This window comes from Tympanuchus pallidicinctus, unplaced genomic scaffold (assembly GCF_026119805.1).
Source record: "Tympanuchus pallidicinctus isolate F22 unplaced genomic scaffold, pur_lepc_1.0 scaffold5, whole genome shotgun sequence".
Classification (NCBI taxonomy): Eukaryota; Metazoa; Chordata; class Aves; order Galliformes; family Phasianidae; genus Tympanuchus; species Tympanuchus pallidicinctus.
The window spans coordinates 35,063,255-35,084,666 of record NW_026294769.1 but is presented as its reverse complement, the minus strand read 5'-3'; the positions used below and the strand labels follow the sequence as shown (position 1 = coordinate 35,084,666).

Sequence of the window (21,412 nt, the reverse complement as noted above, 5' to 3'; positions counted from 1 at the left end):
TCTGGAAGATTAGGAGCAGGTTTGTCACACAGTAATAACAACAGTGCTGTTTCTATTTCTAATGTGTGTTTCAGTTAGATTGAAGTAGCTACACAGCGATGAACCCTACAAAACATGTGTATCATGGGCCAAATGATCTTGTTTACAAAAAGATTGTAAAGGAAAGTAAATGATACAGAGGATTTTGCAATAGCACTGTCCTTTGTACTTTGTTATTTAAAATAATACCAGACGTGTCTTTGAGTGCTTTGGACCCAGGCAAGCATTACAATAGAGAACAATATTGTGGTCAGAATGCTTTGTTTGCCAGGAGTACCTTGCCACTTTCCACATACAGATCAGTTGGGCTAGCTCAACAAATAGTCATTTCTCAAAATTTTATGCTGTTCTTCATCCTTAGATAACCCCTCATTATAATGAGATTGAGTATTACAGTTGAGTATGGCTTCATTGTTTCCATTTCTAGCACTTTAAGCTTTAACAACAACCTGTACATAAATAGTTGGAATTGTAGTGAAAAACCATCTCAACTTCTGTTTCTACCAGTCATTGTTCCTCATCAATACTGTAAAGTGCCGAAAAATCACGTGCCACAAATATTCTGTGGGTGGACTCTCCCATTGCTGAATCCTGCAGTGACATCAGAAATGAATTAGGAGCATGGATCTGCTAGTTTCTTCCTTAAGAAGTCTCTCTGGTCTGCAAAGAACTGCAAGACCATTCTCACTGAAGAAAGAGATTCTGTTCATTCTACTTCCTGGCACCACTGAGTATTCTATTTTTGAGTCTAGGTCACAATGATGTTTCAATAAGGGCAAACTGACCATCTTTAACAAGAAGAAAAGTTTTGAAAGTTGCTGAATTAGTATTATGTCCAAGATTTTATAGTAGTGTCTCTGCTGGCATTAGCTGTGAAATGATTGCCTGCCTTTATGTAAAAGTTTTCAAGCACGGAAGTCTTCAAGTTTTCCCATCTTTCTTTTATACTCATGTTCAAGACATCCTCTCATACTTGTCCTATTCTCCAACAAAGGGCTGTCCACTGTGCTGCAGAGTCCATAGGGAAAAGAGATTCACATTTAGATGCACTGATTAGCGAAGTGGCTTGACAGTTTCAATTTCAAGATCACAACTCTGGTGAGGAATAACTGGATGTAGCAGAATTTCTCTCAGACCCTTTGGGCTTTGTGAACTTTCTGCTCTTGTATCATTGTTATTTGACTTGCTAGAGATCTAGTAAGATCATTCCGTCTTCAGCGACCTGTTATTCTGCTGATTTGTAAATGATGGGGAAGAAATGTTCAGCTGTACTATAGGAACTCTACAAAATGCACTAGCCTTGACACTTTTGCTAAAAATAATTTCTGAAAAATAAAAGAACATGTTTTAATTTTGACAGTGAGATTGGAAGTTAACATCTATATGTAGCAGCATGATGGAGTCAGGATTTAAAATTGGGGGCTTTAACAACGGCAGAAAAAACCTTTCTGTAATATTAACTATTTCATGGAAAGTCCACAGTCCTCTGCCTTATATCATCCAATGGGTGATAAAGATCTCAATAGTAAATGTCAATTTACAGATATTATTTGAAAATCTGCTGTTTTTCAATGGAAATTAAATAATATGATTCAGGATTATGCTGTCTTTGGCCATATTATTTCATAGTTATATTGCAAAAGAAGGCAGTAAGAGCGCCTTCTAATGAGATTCAATACTATAGAGCAATAACAAGTAACAAAGAAGAAAAAAATCAGCTCACCCACCTTCTGAAGATCAGTGATACCTCAAGAGAAGTACAATCTCTATGCAGAAAGATGGTGCTCACTGGGCTGCTAACCCTTAAATGAAGGGGTAAAGAGGGGTAGATCCAGGCTCCACCCCTTCTGGTCACTCGGGTACAAGGCTTGCACCTAAGCTCCCTGGATTAGCCATGCTTTCTCACCTCGTGCTCAGCCATTACCTGGCAGTTCCACTGCAATAGTACAAAAAATATCAGAAATAATATTGTATAATAATATAATAATATTGTATAACTTCTGTATGTATCACAGGAAGTTTTAGCATTCATTACAAGAAAGAGCTTTTTCAGACTGATTAAAGGGATGCCATTTGTTTGATGCTTATCACTGTAATCAACATGCTGGTGAGACTCCTGATGTGGCTTTGTCACTTATCTCAATGGCAATATTTTTGCATTCAGGTAAATCTTCTGTAACACAGATGAATGTTGTCATTCTTTGCATTACTTGGTGATATTTAAGGCAGTGTTTAAACATTGTAGATGTTGAATATTTTTAAGTTGTTTTTAACAGATGTAGTGAAAAATAAAATTAAGACAGCATAATTTATGTGGAATTCAAAAATGATTGCATTTCAGATGGAGAAAGGCCAATTAATTTGTTACTAAGGGTTTCCTTGCTTGACTGGAATACTGCTTTCACTCAAGCAGTGAGGACACCACCCACTGTGGCTACCCAAGGCATGCTCAAATAGGGAAACAGTACTGTATGTGGTGCCAGGGACATCCCTAAACATTTAAAAGTGACAGAATAAAAGGAAAACAATTCAAAAGGAGCAATTAAACTGTATCCATCAAATGAATATCTATCAAATATTTACTCAGGTTTGTAAGAGCAATTTTCCAGCTCAGAATTCTTCATCAAATTTCTAAACTCTAGTTTGTAACTGAATTCTGCACCGTAAAGTTTGGGTCTTAAAGAAGGGTTTGGACTCCGTGCTGCTAAGGCAATATGAAGCTCAAAGCACTCATTTGTGATTGCTTTCTAGGCTTCTCTTTCATTTCTCTCTTGCTTAAAAGACAGCTATATGAACCTTAGGTACTCAACCTTAGTGCCTTTATAGAAGGGCAGGTAAAACTTTGCCTATGGGAGCAGAGCAGTCATGCAACCATGTCTTGCTCATGTTCAGGGCTTCAACCTTCTAGAATGGAGTACAGACTGATGTGAGCACTCACTGTGAACCCTCTCAAAACACCAAAGCTGGCAAGCTGCATTTTAGACTTTTAAGGGTTTTATTAGTGACACCAGTATTTGTGGCATGCAGTCTGTAGAGATTTTCCTGACTCCAACTTGATCTTATATCTTTGCTTTCGTCTTCTGAGAAATCCTGATGAAGTAGAAGCTGACACTGCACAAATGCAGTAGATATGAGTGGCAGATGGGTTTAGCATAATTCATTTCAGCCTCTTTTAGGTTGCTGCTTAGGAACCAAACTTGACCCTACATTTTACTCCTTTGTCTGTTGCTGGCACCTTACACATTCCTTTCGCTGCCAGGCATGCCTCTAGCAGTTAGCTGGAGAAGCAAAACCCTCTTTCAGGTTGGACAAGAAGGAGGCAAAGGTAAGATCTCTTGGGTTATACAAATACCAAATATTTTGTATTTCTCCTTTACTTAACATGTTTCTGTCTCCCAAATTCCTTTGTTGCAGATATGTTTTGTGCTTGGTTGGAATTTCCCTCAAAAATGAGAGCCGGTCCATCTTGAACCCGATCTGCCAGTGTGCCTTCCCCAGTTCCTAGTTTTATATCAGTAAACAGTTCAAAAGCCTGTAGTCCTATTTAATATGGGTGCAAGCTAATACCTCTAGCACAACTCATCCATCTGGCTGAGAACTTTTTCCTGAAATGCTTGTCCAGAAATGGAACTCTTAGCCACAGTTGTCAAGGCCAGATGACATTTTACCTGATAAATAAACAGATTAAAAACTTTTAGAGATTTTCTGGTTTTCTGTATTAAGAACTGCTTGATAGATCTTTTGCCACAAAAGTGCCTCAAAGGTTTCTGCAGAGTAAAAAGGAAATAAGGGAATTTTCTCCCTGGATGCAGTTAGGGCTATGTCTTTTGATGTGGAAATGCCAAAGGACAAGTAAAAACTAGATGCACAGTCATAATAAGACAACAGTGGACACAGTGAGCTATTCAATTGGTTATTTACATGCACGGTACCACCCAAATAGCTATTCTGTTCCATCTCCTTCTGCATATTCAGGAACAGAGCTCTGCAGGCAAAGTAAGCCTGCAGTCACCCACAAAGCTTTTTAAATGTGCCCTTCTCAGCACTGCTATGAGTGACAGGGCAGCATTACTTTTCTGACAGTTGCTGATGCCGTGGAGTGGCAATTCTTTGTTCTTATTTAATGTTATAATTGAATACAAGGATCTGTCTGTTTTGTGCCTGCACCAAGAGACATTTATCATAGACAACCTGTTAATTTCTACTTTCTGTTTGCTTAATAACAAAATAAAATTTACAGGCTGGCTAAAGTTGATACCACTGTGTATGTGCATGTATATATCAAACCTATGAATCTTACTATCCTATCACTGGCAACAGCTAAAGATTAGTTTTGTAGTTTTCTTTGTTCCTTTTCCTTTATATAAAAAGATGCAATGCTTGAAGACAAAATTTACCCCTGACCATTATTCCACCACTGAAAGAAACAGTGAGGGGTTCAGTGATTGGCGTAATATTGAAACTGATGGAAATTCCAGGTTTTAATTTCAATGCAGCAAGTTCCATGGTTGAATTCATAGAAGCCAACCACGTCAAGAAAGTCAGGTGTAGAAGGGTAAAAACAATAATTGTTAATGTTGTTGATGTTAACTGAAGAGGACAATTAATACATATTTTTGCAAAGAAGCCAGTGCTGTCCCACTGAGAATGTAAGGAATGTTCTTTGCACATCACACTCATGTCCTCTGCAAGGTCTTACCTGCCTCTTTATACCTGTGTGTTGTTTCCTTGCCACAGTACTGACATTTCAGACGAAACACAGTGGCAGTAATTTTTCTGATGAGCACAGAAGTGTGCTTGAGACTTACAAAGGTTCAAAGAGCAACTGGACATTTAGAAAAGAAATGTGCTGAGTGTCCGATCACCTCCAGCTCAGAAAGACCTTGAACTGAAATTCACCAAGGGATGGACAAGCTGGAGAGGGGAGAATTCTCTACATTTGCCTTATTCTCTTCCCCAAACATTTCCTAATAACCACTTCTGCAGATAGGATATTGTGCGGAATGGATTTTTGATCTAACCAGCTATGTCCATTCTTACACTTTATGAAGTTAGGAATAATAGAGGGTCTGAAATCACCTTTGTACCTCCATTAATTCTCCTGGTGTTCTTTATCATAATGTGAAAAGAAAAGGAGAAGATGAATAGATTTAGTTGATTTCAACTGGCTTTTAAGTTATGTATTGAACTCGTGCTTGAAAAATGACTTGTGATACAAATGAAGCATAACCAAATACATAACTGTGACAAATTGATATTAAACGGTCATTGTGAAAAGTGGTGGGAGTGAAATGTGACCTCGCTTTTTTTATTAGTTCTTGGAGAAAAGGCTTTATAATTATTTCATACTGCAGAAGTTCCTATGAGTCTGCTGTCTATACCATGTTTTCTCTGATCCACCGTGCTCCTCTCCCCAAATTGCCTACTACTGGTTGCTATCAGTAGAGGGTTTCTTTTCAGTAGCTACCATTATGAAAGTTTGTTAGCATGGCTTGGGCTTGTGAAAATACTGAAGGAATGTAATTTACTTACTTTTAAACATTTGCTATGCCGCATATTATTTTCATCAAATTGTATTTTAACACAGAAAAAAATAAAGCACGCATAATGTTGAAGCCAAAGGTTTAAAGGAGGCAGCATAGTAATTCAAAACTGCTCTGGAATCTATCACTTTTTGGTCTGCAACTGTCTGTTGCAAGTGGTCCTGTTCAAATGAATCAGATTGCTATGGCTATAAGCTGTTGTTCAGCAAGGTCTGAGCTGCTGGTATCCAGCCCTAAGAAATTAAATCAACCTTTGCTATACAGACCTTTGGTAGGCAGTCTGAGAGAGTGGGTTTTATGACACACTGCACTTGCACAGGCAGCAGCTTCAGTCTCACTCTTCCCACTCAACTCATTCATATCCAACCTCCTCCTTTTAGAAAGAACAGTTACCCATCTTACAGTAGCTGCAGCTCTCAGAGCTTTTCTGTCAACAGGCAGCCCACTCCAAGTGTTCATTTAACCTGTGTTAAACGAACATGCTAACCTGGAGTCTGCAAGTATCAGTGTATGTCTGGACTGCATAGGTGCCCATATACCATGTTCATGTCTTACAGCAAAGCAAGCAAAGTGGCTCCAACAATTGCACTATTCATTTGTTGTGATTAATCAGACTGATTATCATCAGTAATGGTGTTACCTTGTATGATTCTGCTCACATGGTCAATTTTTTCCTAATTTTCCCAAAAGAGCCAAAGTTGCTCTGTTGCAAAGTTGCTATGTTATAACTGCTTTGGCATCTTTGGGTTCTCGCTTCACTTTTTTTGTTAATGAGAGGGATCCTTTGCTTCCTGGCCCATCACCAACCTTTCAGAAGGTGTAGCCTCCAGGTGGCTGTGTGGTTGTGGGACTGTGTCATGCTACTGCTGTTAGGGCTGAAGGGCAAAACTGTAGATTTCTGACTTGTAAAATATGAAGTTAGTTTCAAGTAATTTTCATACAATTTTCAACTAGAAAAACTAGTTAAGCATGCTCTGAATATTAATTGAATTCTAGCTTGACAAGTAATTTGAGAAAAGGAGACAAATTATTCAGAGATCTACCTTTGTGTGGAAGGGTTTGTTGACTCCCTCCCTGAATTATCTGCAAGGAAGACGAGAAGCCTGAGTGATATATAGTATGAAATTGTTTGCTAACAATAATGCAAGAGATCCTTTAAAACATCTGAAGATTTTTTTCTTACAAGGAGATAAGCAAGAATCGTGTATATGTACCTTAGTTCAAGGTTCACAGTAAATCAGTGATGCTTATATCAGTTTTACATCTAAAATTTGTGCTCTGAGAAAAGTAGTGTTTGAGGGACTTGTTATTCAAGTCAAATTTCATGCACACTTCAACTTGTTTCCCTTTAAGAGAGCCCTTACTGTGAACAGTGTCGAGGATTTGACTTATCTGATCTGAGGACAATTCTCTCTGAGTGGAAGAGCTCCATTTTAACTTGTAGAGAAGAATTTTTACTCTAAAAAAAATGTGCTTTTTGGCCCATTCGAAAACATAGATGCTGTTGGTAGGAAAAGGTAATCCTTTAAATTAATACCTGACTTCCTGCTCTAAGTCAGTGTCCTTAGATTGTGAACTGTCATGGAAATCACTTGCACAGTGTGATGTGTAAAATACAGAGAAACTGATTTTTGGCAAATAATTAGGTCATGTAGTAGATAACTGAAGTGAAGGATGCAACTGTTCTGAAAAAAAAAGCAACTATTTAGAGTACCTGTTTTTGTGTGTTGGTTGGGCTTCCTTTCCTGCCATTTTTTTCAGTTTGGGCTGTGCTCCTTGGTTCAGCAGAAGGCAGAATGCTGTCCCATTCAAACAACAAGCTTTTCTCTGCGGGGGGTTATACTCCTTAATCCCTCAAAGGGTATATCTGTGTAGGCATTTCTGAGAAGCAAAATACATACCTGTTTTGCAGTCAGATTCTCTCTTTTCTGGCTTATGCAACAGAAAATGTAGATATACTTCCATCCTTCCAGTGTGTGGGGTAAGGGTTCAAAGTGACAGTTCCTAAAGACGTGGCTTGCACTGAGGAAGCAGCATTGTCTGATGAGGCCATCATTCACTATCATGGCTGATGTCTCTGGACAGCGGTGACCTGGGGAGGAATTGAAGATGTGAATGGCTGGAGGGGGAACAAATGTTTACAAGGGTGGATAGTGATAGGACAAGGGGGAATGGTTCTAAACTGAGACAGGAGGATTAGGTTAGGTATTAGGAAGAAGTTTTTCACACAGAGGGTGGTTACACACTGGAACAGGCTGCCCAAGGAGGTTGTGGATGGCATTCAAGGCCAGGCTGGATGTGGCTCTGGGCAGCTTCATCTGGTGGTTGGTGACCCTGCATGTAGAAGGGGGGTTTAAACTAGATGATCTTTGATATCCTTTTCAACCCAGGCAATTTATGATTCTATGATTCTATGAACTCTTCTCAGTTCCTCTTTTGTGACTGTCCTGGCACATGATACAGGTAAGGAAGCTATCTGCCCCTTTTCTTTCAGCTTGTGGTACCTGCAGCTGCAGGGTGCTTTCTTGGAGGTCTTCCCATAAACCTTCACAAGCCATGGTTATGGCAAGAGGCATATTGCAAAAACACACTGTCCTTGCATCAGTGGTGCAACCATTGCCTACACATGAATTGGCTGTGATGAATGTCACGCCCAGGCCAACCCCAGCTGCCACCATGCTGCCAATGAATCCCAGGTCCCACCAAGTTCCTTGCTTACATTTCTCTGCAACCCAGGGGCTGGGCCTCTGCCTTTGTGGCCCACCTTTAGTGGTGTCCTTCATGAAACAGGAGCCTTTTTTTCCTCAAACCAGTTACTCACACAGTCTGTGTTTCTGTGCCTCAGGCACTGGGTAGCTCCAGCTTTAAAATAGCCTTGTTCTTGGCATGAGCAGACCACCTGCCCAGAATGAGAAATGCATGAAACCTTGTAATTTAGTTACCTCGGTAACATCTGTAAGAAACTACCAGTGCTAAACCTGTATTTTTTATGTTTTTATTTTTATTTCTCTTATGGCAACACGTATTTATTTTTACTTGGCAAAAGTGTGCTTTATGGTCATTGCAGCTGTTCTCCTGAACACTTTTCCTAACTGACAATCGGGAAACTGTTTCTAATGAGCAAGGTTAAATGACTGTAAAAGATGGTATTTGACTTTAAAGTAGAACTGAGATATACCATCAAGTAACAAAGCTTTTGCTAGGCAAAGCCAATGTGCATGTATTATTGCTTCAAAATAACATAATGCTTGATGACATTTATTCAGCGTAGGTATTTTATAGGAATTTTTCAATGGTTGTATTTCAGAATAAGCAGAAAAGATGTTTAATTTTTTTCTTTCACACTGTAACAGGCAGACGTGCAAGTTTTAGTTATCAATCATTCATCATACAGGAAAAAAAAAAACCCCACGAAAGAAAAGGAAGAGAGAATTAAAACCAAGTCAATGACTCCAAGCCCAAAGTAAAAGCCTTGCTTTGAACTTTAGCCGTTCCTGGATCTGGCTCTGGACACACCTCCTTTCCTACTCCATCACTCCCATTTAGCCATCTGGCTCCTCTGCACAAGATTCTCAGCTGCCAGGACACAGTGTCTTCCCAAGAATCAGATTTAGGTGCTGCAGGGGAAGCATTGGCCTCAGCTTTTAGCTGTGCATTCTCTGGTAACTGAATTGTTTCTCTCTTTGCTCCTAACCACAGATAATATCCTGAACTCTTAAAAGGGAGGAGCCTCCACCACTTGCTGCTGATTGATTTAATTAATTTGAATCTATCTGTCACTTGTTAAACCGATAATCAAGAAGGCAATCATCAAATAACAGTATAAATGCAAATCAGCCCTAGCAAAAGTGTTTCTCTTTTAATTAAATTGAATTTCTTTTTTATATTTCAGAGCTTTTAAAATGAATAGATAATGTAGCTGTTTTCTTTAAAAAAAAAAAAATCTCCCTTTTCAAGTACCATTTCCTAGTTTTGAATTATGCAATTCATGTAAAAGTGTAATTATTTATGAAACTTTATTTGGAATTTTAATCTTTTAAAATTATTATTATTATTATTATGTGTTATTGTTAAGGTCCTGTAAGTCACAAATCACAAGGAATGGTTAGAGATACATTGTGTTGACCTCAAAATTATGTCACTTCAATCTTCAATTAGCCCCAGGTTTTTAAATAAGAATGTCACAGTGAGATGGTGCCTAAAATGCAAGTTGTATATATTTAAAAATCTGCTTCCAGGAACAGCGTGTATCTTTTAGTCTGTATACATTTATATTTACAAGAGAGGTAATGTAAAAATGTTATAAACTGAAACATATCTTGCTTTTTGTTTTTTTCATTGCAGCCATTAAATATAAAGCATTCTGTAAAAGTTGAATCTGCTCCTTAAGTAAAAGCATTTAAAATGTCATTTTTATTATGTATTTTCATGAAAATAGATTTTTTTACAGGTTTAGAAACCAAAAAATCTTCACAATGGGAGCCAAGTCTTACATACTTTGACACAGTAGTGTTGGATGCGTGCAGCAAGCAAAATGCTGATGTATGATGTCTTGCCTGTGGCTCTTTAAGAACTTAAGTGAACTAGATCATTACTAATTTGTATTGCAATTTTCTTCACTTTCAAAATTCTAATCTGAGGGTCGGAATACTTGTTTTTTACTGTGTTAACTATTGATAGACAACAGTTTGATCAATTGTGTAGCTTGAAGTGTGAATGTTTCTGAGCACATCCTTTAAAGTATGCATTGTGGTGTCTTTAAATACCATATGTGTATGAACATGTTTGTTTCTTTCAATGGAAAATGATTAGGAGAGCCTTGATAGCAGATGTCATATAAAGGTCCATTTCATCTCACGTCTCCAGTTTTGATCTGTGTGAATTCCAGGTGGCTAACTCCTCAGTTTTGATTCCAGCTTTACTACCTATGGTATACACAGACTTGTAGGACTCTGGGCTGGGCTTTGCACCATGAGCTAAACTACATAAATTGCTGTAAGGTGCTTGGTAGAGCAAGTAAGCAAATTGAGGTCCAAATTCATCTACTGAAGGATAAATTGTTTATTAGATAGCCAAAGGACTGCTTCAGAGTGAACAGTGGCTGAGAAAGTAGAACAGGTGGCAAATCCCAGTGCTGACAAACACAGGATATACAAACACAGAAGCATGCCAAAATATATGTTAACCTGACTTTTCAGCTGTAAAATATAGGGGCCAACACCACCACATCCCGAGTCTCCAGATGTAACTTCCAGGTTGATAATTTAATCATTTATTAAGTGGTGTTTTAAAATGTATTGTAACACAAAAAATGAGCAAAAGAGATGAGCAAGTGAACGAAACAAAGAGGGGATATTTTGCTTCTGGAGTCGACTTTCTCAATGTAATCTCTATTGCCAGCAGTGAATACATTGGATATATTTACATTGTATCTGTGTAAGAGGATGTTTATGAATATGACATATGCTGCTCTGCACCTTTAAAACCTCAGACTTACATTCTCTCTCAATACCATGTGCATCTCTGTTAACCTCAGAAATACGCAAGACTGCAGCAACAAATACGATATAAGAATAAATAGATCCACAGACATATGGACAGACAGATTGTTTAAGACAGATTTTGTCACTTTGTCCCTAAAAATCCAGTGTGATGGTTAGCTTTTGTGTACACAGTGACACTAAGGTGTCAGCCTGGATCATTTCCCTCAACTTAGCAATATTTTGTTGATTTACACAAAGTTTTTATTTGAATAAATGGAGGGGTGTGCACACACATTTTGCAGAAATGTACTGAGATTAAGTAACATAAACCTTTTTAACTCTACTTTGAAAAACATTGTGAAAATATAAATTATGTTTGAACTGGACAAAAATGATGATGTGGCATGTGACTGAAAATATATATTTTTTAATAGATGATTCAGCTGCAGAGAGTTTTAATGGCAATGAGACCGTGGGACACAGTTCCAATGCTTCAGGGGGAACACACTGCAGGGAGATGGCAGAAACCAACAGTAATGGCAAAACAAATCTGGAGCAGGATGAGCAGCCTCTGAACCTGAGTGACAGTCCCCTCTCTGCTCAGCTGACTTCAGAATACAGACTAGATGATCACAGCAGTAATGGAAAGAACAAATACAAGACTCTCCTAATTTCTGATCTCAAGATGGAACGGGAGGCAAGAGAAAATGGAAGCAAGGTAAGATGCTTCCACGTGCTCCAGATATGAAGTGTGTAGATTAGAAAAGGAAACGCTTTGAGAGGCCAAACCAAAGGTTATTCCCAGATAAGTACTTATGCAATGTGTCTAATGTTTGTCACATCCTTACTCAAATGCTATATATGGATTTGTATGCTGTTACACATATATGATGCATACGTACATTAAGTGTATGCAAGTGTATATGGGTGTACACGTATATACATAGGCATACATAGTGCGCTCACACTTCAACAAAAATCTTTGCAGTTCTCCATCATACACGAATTTTATCAGCTTGTTTATTGAGAACTGTCTACGTCATCTATTTGAGAGATATAAGAGTATGTTATTTAATAAATAAACAGATATATATATACTGGGATACACATCTGTATGTATATTTATAGATGACCATCTCATTACATGTATTATGTGTCTATAGAATGAATCCATATAAATGTTAAGTGTGTATGCCCAAACAAATTACTATGTGTGAACCATCAGCATCTGAAAGGAACTGATTGGGTTCCTTCCTGATTGTTTGTGTTATGTGAGCACCTAACCTGAATTAAAACTGACAAATTTGCTTTAAGAAGCTGTAATCCCCTGAGGGCTTTTCTTTGTAGTTGCAGTTATGTGGGTAAAGAGGAGCAAGAGTGCTTATATTGTGAATAAAGGCAGATCCTATAGACTAGACAGATAGCTTGATAGATATTCGTCATGAGGGCATGACAAATGTAGGAAGGGTGAAGAAATGGCTTGTATCATAGAAATTATCTGTTGTTCTGCTCTGCTCTTATTGGCAACAAGTTCTTGATTTTTTAATCTGATACCTTCCAACTGGGTTACCTCTTTTACAGCAGCAATAATAAGATGTTAGTACTGGATCCAAATACTTTTAATGCTGGTCACTAGCTCTCAGCAGCACACTTCAAAATAACCTGACAATATAGGTGTACTTTGAACTCCCTTGTTTTTTGCAGAGCTTTGAAATATGAGTGATGCGAAAAATCACTTTTTTTAGGCAATCCATAATGGGATTGTACATGACTGATGCCTGGAGAAGAGCAGTTATTTTCATGAAAGTTTTAACTCCTGTCATCATTGCCTGTGATGTAAAAATAAAAACTTGAAATGTTAATTCAAGTGTCTGGTTTTGATGGGTAAAAAAAAGGGAGACAAAAAAGGAGATTGTTAGTAGTTCTCCTTCTTTAGTCCCATTTAGCGAATCATGTATACCCAAACTTTCTCCACCAGATCTTCATGAAAACTTATTCATCAGCATGGAATGCATTTGTTTCTACAAATTCTAATTTATTGAAAATGTTCTGAATAACTCAAGTCTGGGAGTGTGTATGCACTCCAGTGCTGGATTTATTCACTACTTTGTCTACTGCACAGTGAGTTCCAAATTGGCATATATGAATGGTATTTTCATTTGCTCCAGGGCACGTTGTTCCAATGAACCTTCTCTAAGCCAGTCACCCAAACACTGATAGACACACAGGCTCTTTCGCCTGAGGTGTATTACTGCTTTTGCCATTACTCTTGTACACAAATAAGCTTGGTGAAGGAAGGGAGAAATCTTAATGTGGAACTCATTCACAGCTAAGACGAGAATATAACCTAATATTTTCTTTTCAGTTTTATTCTGTTTCAATGCAGACACAAAGAAAAAAAAGTTATCAGAAAGTGTAAAATATCTATTTGTAATGAGTTGAGATGACAACCAAAGATAACTCATTCTTTGTTACTCTACAAATTTTAAGAGGTCTGAATCATCCCCCACACTGATATACTCTTTCATCACTCACTGTCATCCTACTCACTCCATACTGCTAACAATATGCAAATTTGCCTCCCCTTTTTTGTCCTAGCAAAATTCATGTTGATGGTTACAGTTCATTTAAATATATGATTGATTAAGTACGCATGAAAAATTATTAAATATGGAGTGAAGACTTCAGGAAGAGCATACTCCTGGAACGAAAAAAAAAGTCAGAGGTTTGTAAGCTAATTGTAGAATAAAATTGTTTTTGTGGCCACATTCTTTTCTTATCTTACAGATGAATTCTATTCATAACTTTTAAATTTAAAAGTAGTTACAGAACAATTTTAGAAGTAACAAGAATCATCAGTATGTTAGAACAAAATGGGCTGTACAACACCTCAGTGTTTCATTCACATGCACGTTTACTTATATAAATCATTACTATTGTTTTACCTAGAATTCTAAAGAGTCAGAGAATGTCTTACAAGCCTTACACCTGATCAAGAGAAAAATTACGTGAGTTATTAGTGATAAAAAAATCTGTTTTTTTAATACGGGGAAATATATTTTAAATCATTGGACTAGCATTGCAGGAAGTAATAATTTATGCTTCATCCATTTTCTACAATGGCCCATTCAGCCTCCAGAAAGTGTTACTTGCTTGAGATGGCCAAATCTCTGTGAAACCCACAGGTGAAAGAATGGAGCTGAGAAGATCTGATGGCTGATGTGTTTCTTACCTGCTCTACCTGAATCACCTTTTGGATACTTCATCATAGGTTTTAACTAACTCGAAGCTGCAGTTTCTCTGATCAACTTGCATTCATTTGGATCTGTCTCTAGATTTAATGTAACTTACACTGTCAGTTCAAAGCTGAATAGCCAGAATAAAAACCAAAAGGTTACTTGTCTTTAGTTGAAAGTTATCAACACATTATATCTCCTCCAGCAAATCACAGACTTTTAATGTGAATTTATTTTCCTACTGCAAACCAGTAGTATTCTTAAACTATATTGGAGGTATTTGGTTGTACAACGCTATTTTTAGGAAAATTTTCTTCACGTGTAATGGTGAGCTCCACCACTTGACGACACAATTCTGATTGATAATCGTGTACATGCTGTGGATGTATGATCACAGGAAGCATTTGGAGAAAAAATGATAGTATTTCCGTCATATTTTCTTCACATATCTGGTAGGTAATAGGCAAACGTTTAATGAAAATTCTCACATTTTTGTTAGATTACAATTTTTAGAATATCCACCCATTTTAAGCAGTTATATGCTTACGGTGTGTAGTAAGTTTGCTAGACAGAGACCTCATTCTGAAAGAGTGAGAGAGTTCTGGATGTCAAAACAGGGACAATTGGCATTTTCCTAAAACCCATGCTCATGGACAAAGTAATGAGTGATTATTAAGAAATGTGGATTTTCTGGGAATCAAGTTTGTTTGAAAGGACCGATGCATAATTGGAGATCACAAAACCACATGAAGAAATTTCAATTGAAATTTGCAAACTAGCAGAGCACATTATTGAAAGAACACTCTAATTTTATTTAGTCTTTAAAAACTGATGTTGACAACACTCCCTAAACAAGAATTACATTTTAGAGGACAGTCTAAAATTTCTCATTGGATCCTCAGTTTCAAGCAACAAGAATGTGTGGTAACTTTTGTGTGGAAAGAGCACATTCTGTTTGCCATGGAGAGTTTTGCCAAATTGCAACCTAACCTTAAAATGTGGTCCAAAATTTTTACCATTCACTGAATTTTTTTTAATAAAAGAAGCGTGCTTCAGTAGCATTAGATATATACGTGTAAGTATGCATGCATACTTTTATGTATATATATACATGTATGCTTCATATATATAGTTTTATTAAGCTGATATTAGGCAAGTGGTCCTCCAGTAAGAACCAGATGTTCTTTCAGATCAGTAGAACTCCCTACAGCCATTTATGGTTCTACTGAAATCAGTGGAACTTTGTCTAGATGGAAAAATATATACATATGTCTCAACAAGACTGAATCTGTATTATGGAAAACTTATAAAAGTACTCATCTTTAAGTATTCTGCAAATGCAGTTATTTGAATTTAAACAGTTAAGTGCGTTTATACCTTATTTCAGATCATTATGTGTGAGACTGCTGTGTTTGGTTTGACCACGGTGGAGTCTACACAGCAATGAGATTTTTGATTTCTGATTCTTGTGTTACTGCTTTTTCCTACAGTGTACACTGTATTTTGAAAACTCATTATGTAACATTATCTCTTACACCTCATTTATTTCATGAAATACAGCAAGTGCACACCTTTTAAATGGTTTTCTTCCTTCTGCATCGGGTTACAGTAATATACTATGGGAAAACAGTTTTTTCAGCTAATCAGCCATACTAATGTTGTGCTGTATACTCTACATGGATTATAACAAATAGCTCATCATGTGTATACTGCAAAGGACACCCATCATGTGAAAAACTTCTGTTCTGAGATTTCCCAGATAGAAATATGCGCTACTGATCATGAATGCCTACGAGGTGCATTAATGTGAAGTAACAACACACACCATGTGTCCACTTTGTCCAGATACCTACTAATTGCAGACAGTTGGCTAATGTCTTCTTTTTTTTTTTATGCCAGAAAGATCTGTGACAGAAAAGTTGGACACCTCCAGACTTTGCATGTATGGCAGGCCAAATTAATATGACCTATAATTAGCTTGAGTGTGTAACTGGCTGCATGGAGAAGCGCAGAAGGTTATTAATTTTTCTCTAAGTCTGAAAAGAAAAGCAATTTTAAAGGAGAGAACAATAAATAACAGTTGCTGCACACAGTGACCTTTAGTTATAATACTGCATTCCAATGTAGCAAGCATTATAGTTACAGTGGCTCACAACACTTCAGAGCTTTCATATAATTTCTAAAAGGAAGTCCTTTCTTTCTACAACTCCTTTAATGCTAGACTTTTCAAGTGATTCCCAGTCTATTTTTTCCAACTTGATATAAAGAATTGTTATCATAGACCATCACCTGGGGTTGTTTGTCCCCAGTTACTGCATCTTCAATCTGGTATTGTAGCGGATGCACTTACACAGCTGCAGGTTAGCCTAGCAGACTACCCATTTTTAGGAAAAATCCCAGTCTAAGAAGGTTTTAAAGACTGTAAGCTTGCAGAAGTTCTGAAAGCGAAAGCATATGTGAGATGCGAAGAGTCATTTGAACTTTCTGCATGCTTCTGTAGGTAAAACTTCTGTCATCTTCAGTAGGTAGTCCACTTGCAGCTTCTTGTAATATCTGTTTTGTTGGGGTTAAGCATTATTGAAGGAAACATACAGAATCAAAGAAATCTGACCTGAAAAAAACACCCAATACAAATATACAGATAAAACTGATGTAATCTGTTGGTACATGATTCCAGCTAGTTTCCAGAGGTGCATGTGAATGTAGCCACAGTTAGATTCTGAAGTTAGATCTCTGAAGAATAAGGTAGAGTTTCAATGTATTTCTTACCCATTCTCTCTCTTTTTTTTTTTAAAGTAGTTACATCAGTATAGTATGAATTGTCATTTCTAATGTCCTGTAAATGGCATCAAATATGATACTGGGTATCTGAGGCACATGGAGTCACTTGTTTCCCTCTGCCTGTATGTTTTCAGGTTTGCCTTAAGAAATGCTCAGAATTTAAGGGATCATGCAACTTTTTTTTCAAAGCAAGTGGTGTCCTCAAGAGTTAAAGAGGACGTTTGTACAGAGCACTGGTGGTTTATTGAGTTACTTAGGATGTAATTTATTTAAAAGAAATCATGATGAGGTGTGAAACAAGTGTGCATGTACCTGAAGGGAGGGATGAAATGAAAACTGTAAGAGTTTGGTGCGCTGAAGATTAGTGTTGGATACACTATTTACCTTTTTCCTCTTTTCCTTCCTTCCTCCTTCCTTCCTTATCCTTTCTTTCTCTCTCCCTCCCTCCATCCCTCCCTTTAAGTTTGTGCTGCCAAGTGCCCACATTACAGATTATAAATATGGATTAGGAGTTAGTTGAGGTTTGAGAAAAAACTGACAGCAACTCATGGTCTTCACAGAACATCTTGCTCATTTCTCTTGCCTGAAGTTGGATCTCACTGTGTCTGTAAGAAGAGGAAACTGGATTCCTTTTGCATTATTTTCAGTTATTATATTTTCCCTCAATTCCATAGTCAGATAGAAAGAGTTAAAGCAGTGGCATATTTTACTGACTGCTGTTTTGTTAATGTGTCTTAAGAGTCTGCATACCAGATGTTTGACAGCTTTGTTTTATGGATTAAGCATCAAGTCCATGGAAGACTCAGAGTGAAATTCTGTTTTCTATTGTAATGACTACCCTATGAGGAGGGAAGCAAAGTCTGATGAAAGGTGTAGACAGGACTTGTTACAATACTAGGTGCTGTAACAGATTTTGAGCAGACAACAACAAAAGAGCAGTACAGAATGCAAACCCATAATGATACACATCCTATGAAGCAGCAAGACATCAGCCCACATTAGCCTGTAGCCCTATAAGGTTCCAGCCTGCTTTCACCATTCCAGACATACCACCAAGAAGAGGGGGGTAACTTCTTCCAGCTGTGCCTTAATTGTTATCTGATTGATTGTTGCTTTTCATCAAGTCTTGGGAAGTACTTTGTACTGAAACTCAAATGAAGAAATGAAAACAGAAGTGAACTGAATGTGAAATCTACCCTTCCTGCCATCTTGTATAGGTGGTACAAGGCTACAACATCTTTTGGCTTGCATCTTTGGTGTGTGAAGGCAGGTGAAAATTTTCTGCTGATCAATGCATCTTGTTATTTCTCTTGTATTCTTAGGTCTGTGCAAATGTAGCAGACACCAGTGTTCTCCACAGCTGCTTTGGAGGTGCACTGCAATAGAAAGAGACAGATTCCTTTTCATCCACACATAGAGAATAAAAAATGAATGCAAGGAGTTCTACAGTCTCCTCCTTTTTTCCTACCCACTTATTTACACAAGAATAAGACAGAGTTTTCTCTTTAAGAGACCTGTTTAATAACCTGTTTTCTCTTTAATAAGACCTGTTTTCTCTTTATCAATTCCTACTTCATATGTAGGATTTATGTAGTTTGATCTTATTGTAAAGACATAGACCTTTAGATTTTGCTTTACAGGAAGTTACTTTATTTATTGTTAGTAGAAAGGTACAAGTAAGAAAAAAATTATTTTCTTTTTCTTTTCTTTTCTTTTCTTTTTTTTCCTCTGCTCTTTGATAGGGTAATTGTTATGGGCCACTGAGAATTGTTTCTGGCACTGAAAATTTGATACTATGTTAAGGATCCTTTTCCTTAAAAAATAAGTTAAATTTATAAGACATCCAGATTTGAATCTTCTGAATTTGGGGGTTATTCAGAATAAATGGCAGAAGAGAATGATGTTATAATGAGAAACAACTACAGGTGCATGCAAAAATTAGTGTGTTATTTATCAGGAAATATGAACACTCTCGGATTCTCTAGCAGTTGCATCTATCAAAGCCCTTTGTTTATACTAACATCAGTTCCATGTCTAATTCCTCCTACTGGAAATACATTTAGTAGCTGGTTTCCACTTTCTGCGAAAACCCTTGAAAATGAAATTGGTTCCCTGCAGGGAATTCATTACGTTGATGCAAATCCAGAACAGTTAAGCTGAAGTTGATGATGTTACTTCAGATTTACGTATTTGTAACAGAGAATACAATCTGGCTCTGTATGCATATGAAATCACAGCTAATGTATAACTGGTATGGAAGAGAATATTTTTTAATGTGATCTTTTGTAAATCTTCTCAGATTTTTTTAAAAGGAACAAATGCACACTGGTCAAGTAGCAGACAGTTGTGCTGTTGATTCCAGTTTGCATGTGTGTTACTCATAGATCCAGCTGTCTGTCTTCATTCACACCCACCTTTGGAGCCACCCATCCCTCATACTGGAACAGAAGCAGTTATGACTGGAGGGGATGCAGAATTTTATCCACCTTGTTTTTAGTGACTGGACATCTGTTCAGCGAAGTGAAAAAGCAATCAAGGGCAGCAGCAATCAATGAGGTAAGGTGTATGAAATTACTACGTTTGTCCCTATGTGCAGCCGAGAACTTTTTATAACTCAATAGTCTGGGAACAATTGTCTGTATCTTTCAGGAAGATTCCTGTTGACTTCAACCTGGGTTTATTCTTGACAGATACCTTTAGGACTGGGTCTTGTTACTGTGAAAAATACCTTTAGTCCCTAACCCTTGCTTTTGTGAGTGTGCTTTTTTTCGTTACGAGGGAAATTGAATTTATGTTGAAGACCTATTGGGTCAAATGTTCACAGCAGCTTTTTCTTCTCCTTCCATTATCACAGCCCCTCTACCAACTACAGAAATACAGAGAGCAAATCTTCCTCTTGGAAGATTAAATACTATTTGATGGGAAATTGAGTAAGATATAATGGGGCAGCAATAATTGCTACTCGCTGCAACTACATTTATTCTTAATATTATTTAGAGCTGATGAGCTGTCATTTTTTTATTTTTCAGATGACAGAGGTTGAAGAGCTAATCCTGAAAACAGATCTGTGATGAATGGCTTGATAATTGGCCACATTCTACATGTTATTCCTCCAAAACTATATTGTTATTTAAGAAACTGATAATCCTGAAATTTTATCCTATTTTTTTTCTTATGATATTGAATTATTTTCTATATACCAACTCTGATGCTGAGGAAAGAAGTTACAGCGCTTTTTTTGGTCCTTTTTTCTTTCTTTAATGACTTTTAAACCAATGTGTTGCTGAGGTTTTAAAATAAATATATTTTTAATTAGTTCTTATAGATTCCCCTTTTCTTGTTTTTTGTTGAATGAATGCCATTAGTCAAATGTCTCGCTGCATATGTTTGATACACCTGTAAACATACTGTGCTTTTGTGTGTTTTCCATTTTCCCTCTACAGCTGGGAGTAATCAGGCACAATAGAACACTGAATGCTTATTTCAGATCCTCAGTTATTCAGGTAACTGGATTTTCAAGGTGATATGAAGGAGGTGAATAGATTAATTTTTAAGAGAGGAAGGAAGGAGGGACAAGTAAAATTCACTTTTAAAACTATTTAATTATTCTGCTCTCTTTTATCTTTATCTTTGTTGCTTGTCCATCTTCTTGCTGCTTTGGCTTTTTCTGTTAATTATCTTCTGTTCTACTCTATTTGCTTCCAAAGACTCCTTGGAAGACCTAGCTGAAATTTTGTGTTTACAAATAAAATAATAGATGTAGATAATAAAGGGCATTGCAAGGAATCACCTGAGTTAGTGTCCCTTTCTCTTGAAATGGCAACCTATGTCATAGAGGGAGGATCCAGGACCGTGCAGCTCACCAAACCAAAATATCCATGAAATTCTGATTAATAACCTTTAGCCTTATAAGAAACAATTGTGCAGCTGAGTTGTGACACAGGAAAAATGTGAGGTATACTGGAGATATCACTGATGCCTCAATCTATGCAGTAACAAATAATTTGCTAGATGAATTACCCAAATGGTTCCTTTCCTTCCCAGCAGAAGAGGGAAACAAAACCAACAACCTCCAGTAGTCCCTAACAGTCTGCTTTGAGTTTTATTTTTGCTCTGTGTTTCATCAAAAGATATTGCCTTATACTCTAGCTCTAACAGTGACCAATTATGTATGCTTCAAAGATATACAGAAAAATGCAGTATCTAAAATCATTATTGTGACAGAGAGGGAATGGTAATGTAGGGAAGCAGTAGAAGCTGTGAAATATGTGCTATGTTAATTAAACATGCTCAAAAGTCATTGATCAAATAATCTTTCAAAACACTTGGT

General features: G+C 37.1%; 1 protein-coding gene across 5 annotated transcripts in view; it reads left to right on the top strand.

The window, feature by feature from the left end:
- Positions 1 to 21,412, top strand: part of NOL4 (nucleolar protein 4) — a 186,038-nt gene that overhangs the window by 95,366 nt on the left and 69,260 nt on the right. For all 5 annotated transcript variants that reach the window (XM_052704404.1, XM_052704402.1, XM_052704405.1 and 2 more), the window contains one exon: positions 11,500 to 11,783. In XM_052704404.1, coding sequence (XP_052560364.1) covers positions 11,500 to 11,783 — 284 coding nt within the window. The remainder of the gene's footprint in view (positions 1 to 11,499; positions 11,784 to 21,412) is intronic.